A 17,730-nucleotide genomic window follows, 5' to 3' on the forward strand; every position below is an offset into this window, starting at 1 on the left:
TGTCCATTAGATTCAAGCTGTCAACCTTCAAAGTTTCTCAATCTCCAAGAAGAGGAGAAAAAAAATTGATCCCTTAATATTTCTATCTCCTTTATTTCATTGATGATCATCCATGTTTCCTATTGTGAGCACTATTTTCTTTCAACATGGGCTTAAAGGTTCCTCACGTAATATGCTTTATTCTTTGGCTCTCTCTACTTCTTCTCCTCTTTCAAGAATTCAAATTCTTGAAAACCAACAAAAAAATCATCATATCTAATAATCACCACCATTTGTTTGGTCAAAGAAAAACACTCATAGCAAGCAATTTTGACTTCACCCCTTTCGTCAAAAATGGTCACCCGCACCACCACCGGAAACATTCCCAGGCAGACGTCCACGAGCAACCGGAGCCAGTCGGAAGTGAGATCGATCAACGATATGGTGTCGAAAAACGCCTCGTCCCGACCGGTCCGAACCCATTGCACCATTAGGGTTTTGGAGGAAAATAACACAACCAAGCTTCCTATTGTTTTATTCTTGAAGAAATCATCGTGTATGATTTAGTAAGTTTTTTTTTTTTTTTTTTTTTTTTTTTTTTTTTTTTTTTGCATCTTGTACATGTACTAAAAGCTTGATTATAACATTAGTTTTCCTTAGGTATATTTATGTTAGCTTGAAAACATTTATAAGTATGTCACCATTATATATATTAATCTTTACTATGATGTATAAAACTTTTGATTGAACAATAAATTGCTTGAAAATTAAGGCAAAATTAGGTTTTCTTTTTTGTTTTCTATCCGATGTGTCGTAACTACTTTGAAACCCGAATAATCTGATTTAGTGTCGGGAAGTCCCACTTTAAGGAGTAAATCCTCCCTACTAAAGGTGATCTATTTCCAAAAATATCCGCTTCTGAATCCGACTAGTCGGTTTAGTGCAGGGAAGTCCCACTTAGGGGGTAAATGTTCTCAACAAAGTGACTCTATTTTTTAAGTTCCTCTCCGATACCTCTTATAATTAAAAATAAAGGGGTAACTACCACCTATGATAACCTTTGATGGTACAAAGTTAAGTTTGGTGAATGAAAGAAAGTTAAGGGAGCACATGAGTAGCTGTAACGGCACGGCAATGGAGGGGAATATAGACTACTTATTAGCTAACATCATAGTTATGAAATTAATTGATGTTGTTGGTCAGTATTGTTGAAGGCTAAAGGCTAGAGAGTGTGCGATGCACGTGAAAAGTTGGGTGATATCTAGCAAATACTATAGCCATGATATCTAAAGGTTTGTCTCCAAATTGGTCCTAACTTTTTTATTCATGTAATTTAATTTACTATTGTGCAAAATTAATTTATAATAATCTGTATCGTCTATATTGAATATGTCCAGGTGCCGTGATGCAACTAATTTTTAATGTATAACAAATGTACAAATACAAATACACATCACACTTACATAATAGCACATTTTAAAAGGAAACATTCATCGATCCTCTTATAGTTTAGTGATATCGACAAGAGCCTTTTAAGCAGTAACTTTGAATTCAGTTCCACCGAGGCTTTCAATACATTTCTTTGTTCTCATTAAAGGACCAAGAGAGATACTCCATCCATTTACGTGACATTATTTGATTGGGCACGATTTTAGAACTTGTAGTCTTATTTACACATGACATGACATTTTTGTGATATATATGAAAACATATCAATAAAGGTAAAAATTTGAGAAAATTAAAGTTATATTTTCCGGTTATTCTTTTTGAAACAAACCGAAAGGAAAGAGTATTACGAAAAGGGAAACACGTTTTACATTATTTTTTAGGGTCTTCTTTTAAGGGTTTGGGTACTTTTGAGTTTTGGGAGAAACAAATTAAATTAATCAACAACTCGACTTGATTTTTTTTTTTAACACTATTCTTGTAAAAGGACCAAAATGTCATGAACTTCTATAAGAACGGTGCTTTAATTTCTCTCAACGAAACTCATGATAGTAACATTTAATTTCTCAATAAAAAAGAAAAGGAAAAGCTAACATGATCAAAATTAATTGCTTGAGAATGCATAAACAATCCATTGCAAAATATATGCAATTATGCTGAATCTTACAAAAGTTAGAAAAGTGACATTGAAGTTTAGACAATTCACTTTTGAGCTACTAATTTTTATTTGCTCGCGATGGTGATGTTTGTCCAGAAGAAGTTACTTTCCAGCGTGAAAATACTAAATGATTAGCGGTGGGTAATCAGTACTATTAAACTAGTTGCTTTATGTTTTTGTATCACATGTTTGAAAATTTAATTACTACTCCTTCTGGCCCAAAATTAACAGTCACTTAGCTCAAAAAATTATCTCAAAATAATCGTCACTTTATAAATTGAAGACTAAGTTGATAATTATTTCCAACTATAACCTTAATTGCATACTTTTATTATAGGAGTAACTAAGTAAATTATAGGAGTAACTTGTATTATTATTATTATTATTATTATTATTATTATTATTATTATTATTATTATTATCTAATTAATAAACGTAAAAATAGTTAAAGTGGACAGTTAAATTGGACGGAGAGATCGTATTAATATAATTATCACTTTTATTGTGCGAGCTCTTGGTTAAAGCAAAAAAAGATGGAGATTTAATCACGATCGACTATGAAAAATGGTTTAGAACTTTACATGACCAATGAGAAATTTTAGAAAAAGTTATAGAATTTTAATTAGTTTTCTTTGGGAGAAAATTTACAAAAAAGGGATATCTCATAAAAGTAGCCACAAAATTAAAGTCAGCCATAATTCGCAACATTAAACTATGAAAAATATTTATTTTCACCCAATTTTACACTAAATAAATAATTTAACTTATAAAATTACAAATTAAAGAGAAAATACATATCAGTTATTACGATTAACTAAGTGATAAATAGTTTATATACACAATGCAAAAACATATGTTATGTATTCACTGCAACCAGTTTGGTGTTATAAAGTAAAGGGTGCAGTAACTTTTGTTTTCCAAAATGGTAACTATATATCTCTCCCACTCTGAGACTCATTATTGCACCTAAACTAGATATCTGTAAATAAAATATACAAGATATATCTTTGTAGGTCATTTAGTTTCTTAGCTAAAGTATAAACTATAAAGGAACAAAAAGGAAGATGATGTCCTCTGTCCCGCCTTTCCTCCTCATGATGGCTGTGGTAGAAAGTTAATAAATTGACTCTTAACCTTTTCATTGATGGAACAAATTAAAGTGAAATATCATTTTCTAACTGTTGTTACCCCAATAAATCGTCTACTCGAGAAGATGGTCCTTGCTTTTGCCTTCTTAACTAGGTTAGACAAACATCACTAACCATTCAATATTTCCCTTCTAATAAAAACACATTTGAAGAGTCTTTTTCAAATTAACTTTCACTTATGTACTTCCAATTTCGTCATTTTCAAATTAAGTATTGATCTACAAAATGAGTTTGAATAAACAAAATGAACTTGAATAAACAAAATTCAGTTGGATCCACAAAATGAGCTTTCATTTGCCATCAACGAAGCTCTAACATGAAATAAGTGGACACCGCGTGCGTTCAAATTTTTTGAGAATAAGAATTTTAGATAGAGATAATTACACTGTGTTCAATTAGGGTATCAACGCTACCAAAATTGACTCATATTTTTAAATCTTACATAAACTGACCCAAACTTTTTCCCAATCTCCACCATCGTTGGTCACTGTCTTCCCGGCCGGTGAAGCTCACCGGAATTACTCCCTCCTCCTCCTCTCTCTCTCTCTCTCTGCTGCAACTTCTCTTCCTCGCCGGAAGTTTTTCGGCGACAACGACTTCTGTTCCACTGCCTAAGCGCTGTACTCACTTCTGACGCCGCCTCTTTCGCTGCGGTGGCTCAGATCTAGCCAGAAATTACCTAGATCTAGATCTGCTAGATCTAGATCTATCAGAAAACTCATCGAGGTGGTGGTGGAGCGCAGGTGGTGGAGATGAAATTACTGGCTGTGGGAGTCGCTGAAGGTGGTTGAGGTCGGCAATGGAGAAACCGGTAGGTGCAGGGTAGTGGGTGTATAATAGTGTATATGGGTGTATACACCCTCTTATACAATATTATACATTTTTATACACCTATATACATAATGTATTTGTCTTGTATACTTATGTCTATAGGTGTATAATATTCAAAACCAGCCCAAATATACGGTTATACCCACTTATACAATATTGTATCATTGTGTGTAAATATGTATAAGTGTGTATTTTCTTGTATGATACTGTATAATTAAATTTTTTTAGTGTATATACCTACACATTATACACCTTCAAACACCTATATACATAATGTACTTGTCTTTTATATATAAGTGTATAAAATTATATAAAAGTATTTTTGGGCCAAAGCTTTGCAATGTAAGTTTTGGACTATTTTTTTGCAATGGAAGTGAGCAAATTGTATATTTATGAAATTTCCCCAAATCTAAAACGCCTTAACCTCCTCCTCCTCCCCCCACTCTTCATCACTCAATAAAGACAATATCTCTTCGGCTTTTCTTATTGTCCCTTTTTTTCAATCATGGTGAATTGACAATGTCTTAAATCCTTTTAAGGTCATTGTGGTTAGTTTGTATTTTTGGTTCCCTTAACCTAAAGTCAAGATCTTTTTATAGAAGTGCAAGGGAAAAAGATATAATTCTGTTAAAAGCAAAAAACAACAAAGACAGAAATGCAGTTGATCTTAGACTCACCACATTCTGATTTTGACACGTTGATATCGAACATGCATACAAAATTTCTGAAAAAGAAAAACAAGAGGAAGAGTACATAGCGGAATTTTTGCTAGAATTTTTTTTGTATAGTTTTAAGGTGAGGGTGTTGTAAGGAATGATGATATTGGAATGCATGTTTGTTAATTTCTACTAATTATCATGGGAAGCACGTATTATCGCACAAAAATTAATTGGATAATAATATATACATATGCATCTGATTGTTGAAAAATAAAAAGTCCAGTACCAAACTACTATATACATGACCACCTTGCCTGCATTCCCATGTATAATGATTTGTCGGTGAGATGTCAATATTCAACAGCCTGAACATTATTCAAGTGTACTCTCATTATATATAACTCCTGCTGAGATGCTGCCGGTAGAAGCGTTAAATAGGTATACTAACATATGGTATCAGATATTAAAAAAAAAAAAATCAATTTGGAAAAGTTTCTCATAGGTCAATTTGAACTACATATTTAATCCAAATCAGCAAAATTAAATGAGTTGAATAGAGCGAGTTAAAATGGGCCTGAGTTGATAATTGAACGGGTCACTAAACCGCTCAGAAGATCATGTTGTCATATGCTAATTTTACTGTCCCTAGTTGCCAGTACAGAATAAAAATATGAGTCAATTTCATTTTACCCCTTTTCTTTTTTGGTTATTCATTTTACCCCCTTGACATTTAAGAGTTAGGAAACAATACCCCCTTTACATATTGAAAGGGAACGATAACCCCTTATGCAATACTTTACGGTGAGATTTTTCATTTTTTAAAATAAGATTTAAAAAAAAAATACGAAAATATATATCTTTTCCTCATAAATCAATAATTCTTGTTTGATTCGAAATCTCTGTGAGCGTGCCAAAAACATTTTAATTAATACCGTCAAAATATTAAGCTTATTATGAACCCAAAATCAAAACCAAAATCGCCATCTAAAATGAAACACAAAGAACATTTGATTCTTCACTTGTTCCATTTATTACCTTACAAATACATTTCATGTGTTACTCATCATCAAAACACACATAACTCAATTCTATACTTCATATTTTAAATTAAACTATTTAAAAACCAAAAGAAAAGATTAAGCATACAACACAATAATTTGCTCATCTATGTCAAAGATTTTTCTATGATAAATGCCTAATTACTTAGTCGTCCACACTCATGGAGCACCATCGTCTCTATTGCAAATCACTATCAATGCCACGTGTAGGTGTCATACTATAGATTCAGTGTGAATTAATAAGTACTAACTACAAAAAATAGTTTGTTGGGATGGTTCGTTATGCTCTTAGTCCTCCTCAAAATACGAGCAGGCTAGTCTTTTAAATATGTTGAAGGTTCCAATATTAACTACACAATATTTTGATATACAATTTTAGATACGACTAAGCTTCCAATCACCAACATTTTCTCATGGATATTTTTAGACCTTTTTTTAAAATAAAAAAGAAGAAGAAGAAGCAAACAACAATAAATAAACGTAATAATCTTAACACCTTAGAATAAGAATATTATATTTTTAGGAAAAAATCCTCACTGAAAATATTGCATAAAGGGATTACCGTTTCCATTCAATATGTGAAGAAGGTATTGTTTCCCAACTCTTAAATGTTAAGGCGTGAAGTGGAATTGACTCTAGAACTATATATGTCTCAAATCTTCGTTGATCGCATTACTCTATATAACTCATCTTAAGACATAGTATATCAAATAAACTAATGTTTATAGAAAAATTATATTCTTTACAACATTAACTGAGCTGACTTACATGTTTATAAGTTGGAAAGTTTAGCCGATTTTACCGTTTGACACAGTAATCCGGTAGAATATTGAGAAAATCTAGTGATGTACAATATCTATAAATGGGAGATGGATATTTTTCTTTTTCCTCTTCATTTGGCTTGTAAAATTTAGAAATTAAAAAATCAAATCAATATTCTAGAAATTGTTTCGTGAGAGTAGGTGACCTTTGACGATAATTGGAATATTGCTCACTTAATAAATGAACGAATCTATCATATGTTGACCTAATCCATACTTAAATAATTGATACACACGTCTTCAATGAGCTGAGGGGTACTAAAAATGAAAATAGTGCTTGAATAAACTCGCAAAATAAAGACATTAGTCAAAATTGCAGTTGTAGCTTAGCTAATTTATAAGTCTTGTCCGCGTTTTGCATTAATTATTAACTCTTTTTTCTTCTTAATTTTTCCTTAAGGACGTTGTCCTCCAGCTACAAGGAAAATAAAATATTACTAGCTGGCCTATTTTGTATCATCAATTTCTGTAAGGCCTTATAAAAATTCATTAGTTGTTTAACTTTACTTGATAAAAGTCTTGAAAGAAACAAACCATGAAATAATTTCTTATACAAAGTGATCTCTTTTGTCTTGTAATTTTTGGAATTGACTACCTAATCATAAAATACGAAAACAATAAAACCTTCATAAGTTTAATGATTGAGTCATTGAATTATACCGATACTTAAGATTTAAGTTGAAAAATTCCTCTCACCTCGCAACTGCTACAACTAGGGTTGAAATCACTGCACCATAAAATAAAATAATGTTTAAATTATAGGCATATATAAAGTTTTTTTTTACTATCAATTTATTTTGACCATATATAGAAGATTGCTTTCCATTTTTTAAGGTTATCAATCATGTACAAGAGTAATAAAATCTATATACTATACAATAAGCAACCCCGCCCCCACCCCCGGGCCAATTTATATACTCCTCCACAATCAAGACTCTCCATTTCTTTAACCATTCCTCTAATTTCTTTCCATCTCCTTCTCTTCCAACTTGAACTATCAAATATCCAAATACCCTTTTTTGTTAAAATGGTTCGTCTAACATTGTCAAGAATTAATGGTGAAAATTTATGTACTTCAATGCCATTAGCAATTGGTTTATTTCTTTCAATACTAGCCCTTGTAGCGCTATGTGCTAAACATGCAAAAAAACCTTCAAGAAAATCCATGTCTACACATGAAAAAATCAAAACTAATGCATGCAAAATTGTTCCAAGGTTGTCACCACTAGGACTCCCTAACAAAAATAAAAATAAAAGAGTCGATGAAGAATCTGGCAACCCGACCGGAGATGTGACCGGAGAAGTAGCCGGAGAAGAGGGATTGTGGCAAAAAGCAATTATAATGGGTGAAAAATGCCAGCCACCACAATTTTCAGGTGTTTTATTTTATGATCCTTCTGGAAATAGGGTTTCTGAACTTCCAAGATCACCAAGAGCCAGTCATATGTCAAGATATGCTTGCTAATTTAGTTTTTTATTTTTATTCTTTATAATTGTGGTGTTCGGATCAGTTTGTGCGCACCTCGACTAATTTTCCACTAGCGCACATACCCGAGATGGGAAGAAATTACTTAATATTTTTGTCTCTACTGAAATTTGAAGTTGAAACCTCATGATTATTAATTTAACTTTATCTATAGAAATTTTTGTTTACTCTTGAGTTTTTTTTTTCTTTGGTGTTTTCTTGGTATGGATATAATGTACTCCCTCTTTGAATTAACAAAATGCAAGATGTTAATTACCAGTGATTTTTGTATTTTTGGGCAGTTTAGAATAATAGTTAGGATATGCTGGATGATTTTTGCCCCACTAATATTGATCGTACTGCTTTAAATATATTTACCGGTTGGTTTACTTTTGGACGTGTTAGTAACCTGTATTCGAAAATATACTTAAACAGAAAGCAAATTTTAAACGAAAATCAAGAACAAGATTCGAAAATATGTGTAGGAATTAAATCGAGCTTCCACCGAATGCACAAGGTGTCCTGTAAGGAAATTATTCCCCCAATGTACCCGAGGTTGTGGAATATATCCACCAGGATAGATTTACTCACCGTAGTAGCGGTATCGCAAACTTTGGTGACAAAATAATCACTCGAAGGTCAGAATCACACAAGAATTTTATGAAGTGCAGAAGGAAAAAGATAGAAGAATTCAGAAATTTCGTCAGGAAAATCTGAAGGGATGACTAGAGATTTATAACCAACAACAGGTGTCTGTTAAGGAAATAGGTGTGTCTTTTCTGAAAAGGCATGTGCCTTTTCGGCAAAAAAATATTTTTCCGAAAAAGGCAAAGGAAATAAAACTTTCATTTCCCATTCACACCAAATACCTAACAGGACGTGCTTCTTTTGTTGTGAGTTTTGTGATTTTGGAGCACATTTATATAATTTTTCTTATTCAAGAGACGTGAATCAAAATTAATTTTCTTTTTAGAATGCAGGTTAACTTTTTTTGTTTTTAAGTTTCGTTTTCTTATCTTTAACCCCTTGTTGTATTGATCACTTTAGATTGAATAATTTCAGTCAGCAATATGTAAGACTGTAAATAATGGAGTATGGTCTAATGACACCTCACATGATAAGAGAAGAGAAGTTGCGTTACAAGTAGAACTAACATGTACAATTACAATACTCTGACCATTAAAATCACTCGTTCTATCTTTCTTTCTAATTTATTTTGTGCTTTCATTTTAACTATTTCAGTTTTGCTTACATTAAATTAAAGAAGACTAAATAAGGCTTGAATCAGCAAAGGGAAAAAACTTTTGCTTTGTAGATTATCAAATTTTCTGCATCTCCTTCATTTACTAGAAAGTGTACATATTTGTTCGTTTCCCTCCGAATATATGTAATAGTAGCCTTGAAGTTTGATAATAAGTGGGTAACCAAATGCTATTTGCTCTTTTAATATGTCACATAATTAAGATTATAACATTATCACTATAAGAGGGTCGCTAGGTATTTAATTTTCTATAATATCATCGAGTCATTGAAGCATTGTCTTAGCATTCACAACACTAATCTCATTTGGCGAGCCCAATTCTCTATAGTTTCATACATGTTTGGATTTTGGACCGGTCCTGATAATATGTGAGGAGACCTCCACATTATCATCACATCGTTCACATTTTGATGACTCAATTATCGTCTTTGTAAATCGAAGTTTATTGGACAAAAATTTATTATGTTTGACAAGCCACATAAAATATTTTAACTTCTCAAGAATGCGAAACTTCCATATATAATTTCATTGCCTGTCATATAAGGTAGTTATGTATCACAAATAATCTCATATGTCGATTTGGAAGAAAAAATTTCCATGTGATTTTGACTGGAAATAACACTATCTGAAATAAAATAGTGCTTATTTGAAATGTATCAAGAAAATGAGCTACAAGAATATCACATTCTGCATGCAACAACACACTAGAAACTTTAACCAATGTGTCAACGTGGTCAGTATCAACAGCAACTTTATCAATAAGTTCCTCGTCACTGGTCCGTAACCAAACCAAAAATTTATTACTCCGTCTGTCTCAATTTATGTGATATAATTTAACAGTTTATGAAAGAAAGAATAAAACCAAATCTTTAGCTCAGAGAATTAAATCAGATAAACCCCAAATCCTTCAAAATATCCCTACGACCCGAAGCTTCTCTCGGTACCCGCTTCTATATAAGACAGTGAGCGTTTGGTTGTCTGCCACTTTCAATAATATCTACTCTCTCAAACACTCCTCTTCAAGCGTAAAAGGAAAAGTCTTAAGTTTAAAAATATAATTTTTTTTTTGAAATAGACTAAAAAAAAAAATGTGTCGCATAAAATTCTTTTTGGAATAGACTAAAAAAAAAAAATGTATCACATAAATTGGGACAGAGGGCGTAGGAGAGTGTTTGGATTGACTTTTATAAGTAGCTTATAAGTTAAAAGCTAAAAGTCATGAGTTGGTAAGTGTTTAAAAACACTTTTTATCTTTTTCTCAAACACCACAAAAAGTAGAAAATTGCTTAAAAGCTAATAAACACTTAAAATAAGTTAATCCAAACAGCCTCTATATCTTTCATGGCCGAAATATCATTTGCCCCCTTAAGTTTTTTAATTTTCATAGAGAAAATACATAAATTCATCCCTAAACTTGCATCGAAAACTCATTTTAGTAATTAAACTTTACGGGCAATTCTTTCCCCCCACCCTAAACAACTTATAAGTGACTTATGTTCAACCTTACTTTGCCCATACTGGAGAGTTAGGTGTTGTTTCACCACTCGCTTTGTGATTCGTCTACGTCATTTAATATATATATATATATATATATATATATATATATATATATATATATATATATATATATATATATATATATATATATATATATAAATTCGTCAAAACTAACTAAAAGATAATTAAATAAATCTCAACCCACCCCAAATAAAGAACCCAGACTCATTCGTACACAAATACCCCTAATTCCTAAATCAAACCTCATTTCTAAGCCTTACCAAAAATTCCAATTGTTTCTTTCCTTTCTTCCTCTTTTCAATTTCTGTCAGAGCTTCATGTTAACGTTCAATTAAATCGGAAGATTGGTTTCCCATTTTCCATTTTTGTCGTCAAGATTATCGGTTTAGTTGCTTAATTGATTGGTGGATATGTAAATGTTGAATCTTGAAAAGTATCCAGAAATCAAAAGGTTCACATTTTTATTTGTCAAGTGGGGGAATAAATTACACTTTGAACGAGATTAGGGGTGGTAAAAAAAAATGCACGTAAAATTATAATGCTAAAGTAAATTTTTCATGCAAGTTTAGGGGTGATTTTATGTATTTTCTCATTTCATAAGCCTTTTCAAAATTAGGTTGCATTGTGCCTAGGCAATCAAGACCAAATATTTATTTCTAGCAATATTAGACCAAAGATCATTTGAATTTCCAATTTGCTTCAGTATTTTACAAGCATCATAAGGTTAATTTCTTTATACTCCCTAATGCCTAAATCGTCATTTCTTTTACTCTTACCCATAGTATAGTATTCGAATTGACAAATTGCAAAGTTAACTAATTGACTTTAACTAAACAAAGGTAGTATAAAATAGAAAGAAAAAGTAAGAAAAACAAAATTGCTAGAAAGAAATAGAAAAGTACCAAGGACCAATCTGCTAAAATTTTGGAAGCACAAAAAAGGTACTTTCCAGCTTACAACCACTCTCAGGCCTAAACTTGTCTGAATACTGAATCTACTACTCTCTCATATACATCTTAAACCATAGAAAAAATGTCTTGTTCCACTATGCAAATCTTAACAACATCTTCATTCTCCACCCAAAATTACCCATATTCCAATTTTTTTAACCAGCCAGTAAAAAAGATAAAATATCCTACCAAAACAAGAAGAAGGAGATCAAGAATAGAGATTGTAGCCATGACAAGTGTTAATTCAGATAACAATGAAAACCCCACCAAGCTAATTACCTTTTTAGGTAAAGGGGGTTCTGGAAAAACCACTTCTGCTATATTTGCTGCTCAGGTTAGTCAATTAACTCTCGTTTCAATTTATTTGTCTTAGTTTAACTCGACAGGGAGTTCAAAAAAATAAAGTGAACTTCTGAATTTTGTGGTCTTAGACTAAAAATTTGTTTAATATACTAAAATGTCCTTTGAGTCTTGTTGTTTTAAATATGTCATGTAGGCCGTTGGGGGTAAAGAGTTACTAAATATGAAAGACAGACCAAAAAAGAAGTAAGACAGACAAATTGAAAGGGAGGGAGTATTAAGTTTTGCTCTAAAGATTCTAACTTTCTGGTCATTTTCTCTTTTTATAAGCAGTAGATGGGAATGTTGTTTGTTTAGTTGAAAATGTGGGATTGTATTGATGCTTCTTGAATCATTTGGGACTGAATTGAATGTAATAAAATTCTATCCCTGGCTTCTGTGAGAGGATAATAAATGCTTGTTCGTCAGATAGGATAATAACATTTTTGATCCCTAAGTTATTGGTAAATTCTGTTTTTGGTCCTTGTGATATATAAACTAGCACAATTAACCTTCAATTAATTAGAATGTGTGCTTTTGGTCCCTTTGTATTGAAAATATGTTGCATTTGACTATTTATATAACTGTATTCTATGTTGCGTGGACATACCCCACTTTCACTGGGTATGTTGTTGTTGTTGTTGTATGTTGACTGGACTCTTCTAAAATGCCATCGAGTGTTTATCGGATCCTTCAAAAGTAGTGCATGTGGCAACATTTTTGAAGAGTCCGAGCTACATAGATTGTAGTACCATCAAATTTGGAGTAACACTTCAAACTTAACATAATACATGAGTAAATTAAGTGGTGGAACTGTTACTACTTATGGTAAATTTGTGAATATTCACAAGCAAATGAAGCAAAAGTGCACAATTCAATTGATCAAAGGTTTAATGTGCGTAGTCAGATATCATTGGGACTAAACAAAGAATTTACTAGTAACTGAGGGACCAAAAGTGTCAATAACCCCGTCACATATGTAAGATATAAGTTTTCATTGTTCTACGTAGAACTTGTATGATACTATTAAAATTTGCTTGAAGAATGGCTTATGGTTTTCGATGAAAACAGGAGATTACTCAACTTAGCAAAGTATCAAGTTTTTGTTGAATTTTTAGATGAAGATTTATACACTTAAATTTTGAGTATATAAATCAAGAGAAAGATGGTAGCGCTATATTTGAATTGTGTGAGCAAAAAAGTTTGGGATATTTTGTATTTTCTTGTCAAACGAGAGCATCCTCTGATTCTTCGCTTATAAATGTCAGTCAAAGGATGTAAAGCTTAATAGGTGTACTCGAATGAGCTCTTCGTGCACTCATGATTAATGCTGTTAAATGCTTTATAGTCTCACTGTTGATAGAATATTTAGCTTTGAAGTTGAATAGTGCTGTCTATTACTTGTTTTAAAGAGCAAGGCAACTGAATTTTAACCAAAACGAAGTAAAGATTTTTTCTAATGAGTTAAATGTTTTTTTTTAACTGAGTCAAGCTATGATTTTGTTTTTTAATTTTCCAACAAAGCTCTGAGTAGAAGAACAAGTCATTATTTAGTTCATTTGGCTTAAGTAAAAATTATCTATATACAAAAACTGTTGACAAGGAGGTATACCAATCTTTTAATACATATTTAAAATCAGAAGATTCCAACTTTAATACCTCTATTCATGATACTGCAACAAATACACTAGCAAATTCACATTTTCTCTTGTCACAAGCTCATCACCCTCTCATTTATATTAAAAAAAAAAAAAAAAAAATTGCTACTCTTTTTCTTCCTTTTTCTTTTCCTTGGACTCTGCGGCAATGGAGCAAAGAAAGGTAAAAAAGAACACCCAGAAGTAAGGGGGAGGGGGTCGGAAATGAAGAAACCTCGTGAATTGTTTAGAAGTTTTTTTTTTTTCCAAGGGAGCACCTTAAAAAAAACTACAGCATTTCTTTCCCTTTTTTTCACCATTTGTGTTGTTTTCTCCCTTTCACTTTTCACTGTATGTTCTGTGATGTTATTACATGTTCATCTAGTACTCACACATATAAATAAAGAGGCAATCCACATCGACCCCTCAATCTGCTGTTGTCTTTTTCCCCTGTAAAACCTCATCACCTCTTGAATATGATAAAGTTAGGTAGACTAACTGGCCATGTTCTTATCTTACCAGCATTATGCAATGGCAGGGCTCAAAACATGCTTGGTTATACATTCTCAAGATCCTACAGCTGAATATCTTCTGAATTGTAAGATTGGGACATCGCCAATAGCGTGCAATGACAACCTTTCAGCCGTTAGATTGGAAACTACAAAAGTCTGTTCTTGTTTAACCCTGCAATATTGAGATTATACATTTGGTTGCAATTCATTTAGGCTGAACAATCATCAGTAAATGCAGATGCTCCTCGAACCTCTCAATAAACTGAAGCAAGCGGATGCTCGTCTTAATATGACTCAAGGAGTTCTTGAAGGGGTAGCTATGTAACTTAATGGTGCACCATTTTTTTAAATCCTTATCAGGAAAAAAAATATTGGTGCAATTGTCTGGATTTCTTTTGCCAGAAAATGGATGAGTCACTCTTGGAGTAACTTTCTTCAAAATGTAGTAGGTGGTCGGAGAAGAGCTCGGAGTACTTCCTGGAATGGATTCCATATTTTCGTCCCTAGCACTAGAGCAGCTGGTAGGATTTTTTGGTGTGGTTCAACAGAACAACAAAAAAGAGAAATTTGACATCATTATATATGATGGCATGAGTACTGAAGAAACGATTAGGATGATTGGTGCGACCAGCAAAGCAAGGTTAGTTCTTATCAGGACTTGTTAAATGTCTCTATGCCAAAACTGATCTGGAGTATCATATCTTTATTTTTCACACGCAGATTATACTTAAAATATATCCGCAATGTAGCTGAAAAAACTGATTTGGGTAGGCTGGCAAGTCCCTCACTTTTGAGACTTGCAGAAGAAGCCATGACTCTAAGCGGTAGAAAACTTAATCTGAATGGGAAAATGAGTTCAGAAATTTGGGACCTTCTAGAACAAGTATTGGAGGTATACCAGTTACTGCTAATCTGTTTTGAAGATACCATCTATTTTAAACTAAGGTTCTAATGATTTGCATGCTGCAGAGAGGGTCTACAATATTTTCAGAACCGAAAAGGTTTGGTTGCTATATTGTGGTGGATCGAAACAGCCCTCTGTCTTTGGCTTCTGCTTTACGTTACTGGGGTTGCATAATCCAGGCTGGTGCTCAGGTTTCTGGTGCATTTGCTCTTAATTCAAGCGGAGAATTAGGGGCAACAATTGAGGAGTTTTCACCTTTGCCTTCTGCTTTCGTTCCACATATCTCAGTGGGACACCGTTTAGATTGGAACAAGATTATGCAGGATAGTCATAGCGAGAGTGCACGGAATCTTCTGACTGTAACAGCTCATAAGACCAGCATTCCTCCAGTTATCTTTGATCCAACCAAAAAGAATGTCACACTTCTCATGCCCGGTTTTGACAAATCAGAAATCAAGCTATATCAAGTATGTAGTCTGGTTTGTTTCACCTTTCTGCATTTTGTGTATACTATGATGCCAAATAGTGATCCTCTTGTGAACTTCAATGCAATGAAATTCTTCACTAGATATTGGGTTCATGTGGTAACAGTCTAACAGAGCATTTTAATGCTCCCTCTGTCCCAATTTATGTGGCACCATTTCCTTTTTGGTCTGTCCCAAAAAGAATGTCACATTTCTATATTTAGAAACAATTTAACTTTATGAGATGATTTACAGCCACACATTTATATAAGGCTTGTTTTGGACCACACATTTCAAAAGTCTTTCTTTCTTTCTTAAACTCCATGCCAAGTCAAATGGTGCCACATAAATTGGGACGGAGGGAGTATTAGTTTTCACGAGTGAAGGGGAATTAAATCTCTGGAATAGGATAAGCATTTGCTAATTGATAATTTTTGTAAGCATTTGCAATAAAACTTCTAAAACTCTTCTCTAGCTAAAAAACGTGGAGGTATATCTCAAAAATGATCTGCTTCTTCAGGGCTTAAGACTCAGTTTACCTGCTTAGTCTCCATACCTGTCTAGTACATTGAAGTTTGTTAAAGCTAATCAAGTTATCCAAATGGACAAAACTGCAAAGACTTCTGACTAATGAAACATTTAAGAGATGCTTACGTTTATATGAAACACTATATTATGTAGTTGAGCGATTTAGATCATCCGTAGCTTCCTGTTCGAGGATGTGATATGATTTTTGCTGTTAATATAGAACATGAAAAGTTCTTATGACATCTAATTTGTGATAGGTTATCCAAGTTGAGAGTCACCAAAGGCTCATTGCTGCTAAGTTTTGTTCTCCTTTTTGGTGTTTTTTTACTCCCTCCATCCCAATTTATGTGAAGGTGTTTGACTGGCCATAAAGTTTAAGAGAAAAAGAAAGACTTTTGTAACTTGTGGTCTAAAACAAGCATGAGAAATTTCTGTGGCTAAAAATCATTTCATTAAGGGTAAAATAGAATAGGAAGTTTAAAATCACCTTGGTACTAAATATAGAAAGATGTCAATTCTTTTTTAGACTAACTAAAAGGGAAAGAATGTCACATAAATTGAGACGGGGAGAGTATTTGTTTTTGTTTTCACCGTCTTCTTGCAGTTTTTACTACTGAAAACCAAACTATAGGGTTAAACTAATCAGAATTTCTGGTTATTACAGTTTAGAGGAGGGTCTGAGTTGTTGGTGGAGGCTGGTGATCAGAGACGTGTCATTCGCCTACCATCTCAACTTCAAGGGAAGGTTGGAGGTGCCAAATTTACAGACAGAAGTCTTGTTATCACAATGCGATAGCAGATGAAATCAAGAAACTTCAACAACATATTTAGCTACAAGCATGCAGAAAGAGTTACTTCATATCAGCTGTTGTAACATCATTAATTTTATGAGCTTCTACTTGGTCAATCAATAAATCTTTTTCCCATTTGTTTACACTGTGGGGTTGATGATGTTATATGGAGAAAAAGATACTGATGATTGATTCACCACAGATTAAAATTCTCAAGTTTCTTGTACACTATTCGTATGGTCATAGTCACAAATCGTCGTTGGGGATGCCATCCTTCAAGTTTGAAGTTAATACGACAAAATGCTCGAATTCCTTTGTATTCAATAGTTATATTTGTCACGACCCAAGTTCAGGGCACCTATTGCCTGCTTTAGGCTTAGGCCTACACGATTTTTTTTTCTTTTCAGGCTACGCTAAATCGAGCTCCAAACGCGCGCCTAACGTCCTTACAAAGCTCTTCACTTTTCTCTCCCGTTCCGGTGTGAGACTTGTCTAAGGTGTCATGTGCACCTCATCTTCAGAAGCCTGTCAATCATGCTTGACCTGCCCTTGTCAGCCAGCCCTCCATCAGGGGCGGCACAATATCAATTAGAATTTGCAGGACTATAATGAATAATGTATCCAAGTCTTCCACATTCATTTTTGCGAGGTAATATATACTCAAATTTAACAGAAATGAGGATTTTTGCCTTGTAGCTCTTGGCCCTGGAAGAGGGACAGGATTTTCACTTTTGTTTCTGAAGCAGAACAAAGGACTAACA

General features: G+C 33.1%; 2 protein-coding genes across 2 annotated transcripts; both read left to right on the forward strand.

Moving 5' to 3' along the window:
- The first annotated feature begins 7,535 nt into the window (after positions 1 to 7,535).
- On the forward strand, positions 7,536 to 9,247 carry LOC132066759 (uncharacterized). Its single transcript, XM_059459977.1, has 2 exons — positions 7,536 to 7,976; positions 9,128 to 9,247. Exons 1-2 carry the CDS (start codon positions 7,628 to 7,630, stop codon positions 9,139 to 9,141), a joined length of 363 nt encoding a protein of 120 aa, XP_059315960.1. The 5' UTR covers positions 7,536 to 7,627; the 3' UTR covers positions 9,142 to 9,247.
- A 2,584-nt stretch (positions 9,248 to 11,831) lies between these two features.
- On the forward strand, positions 11,832 to 17,240 carry LOC132067723 (uncharacterized protein At1g26090, chloroplastic). Its single transcript, XM_059461027.1, has 7 exons — positions 11,832 to 12,128; positions 14,293 to 14,436; positions 14,521 to 14,595; positions 14,732 to 14,922; positions 15,003 to 15,174; positions 15,252 to 15,653; positions 16,843 to 17,240. Exons 1-7 carry the CDS (start codon positions 11,877 to 11,879, stop codon positions 16,972 to 16,974), a joined length of 1,368 nt encoding a protein of 455 aa, XP_059317010.1. The 5' UTR covers positions 11,832 to 11,876; the 3' UTR covers positions 16,975 to 17,240.
- The last annotated feature ends 490 nt before the right edge of the window (positions 17,241 to 17,730 follow it).

Source organism: Lycium ferocissimum, chromosome 8 (assembly GCF_029784015.1).
Source record: "Lycium ferocissimum isolate CSIRO_LF1 chromosome 8, AGI_CSIRO_Lferr_CH_V1, whole genome shotgun sequence".
Lineage (NCBI taxonomy): Eukaryota > Viridiplantae > Streptophyta > Magnoliopsida > Solanales > Solanaceae > Lycium > Lycium ferocissimum.

What these genes read in the sequence shown, in the direction of transcription:
- LOC132066759 (XM_059459977.1), top strand. Translation starts at nt 7,628, where the DNA reads ATGGTTCGTCTAACATTGTCAAGAATTAATGGTGAAAATTTATGTACT.
- LOC132067723 (XM_059461027.1), top strand. Translation starts at nt 11,877, where the DNA reads ATGTCTTGTTCCACTATGCAAATCTTAACAACATCTTCATTCTCCACC. An exon ending in CTGCTATATTTGCTGCTCAG is followed by an intron (nt 12,129 to 14,292) that starts GTTAGTCAATTA and finishes TTATCTTACCAG; the next exon opens with CATTATGCAATGGCAGGGCT. An exon ending in TTCTAGAACAAGTATTGGAG is followed by an intron (nt 15,175 to 15,251) that starts GTATACCAGTTA and finishes TGCATGCTGCAG; the next exon opens with AGAGGGTCTACAATATTTTC.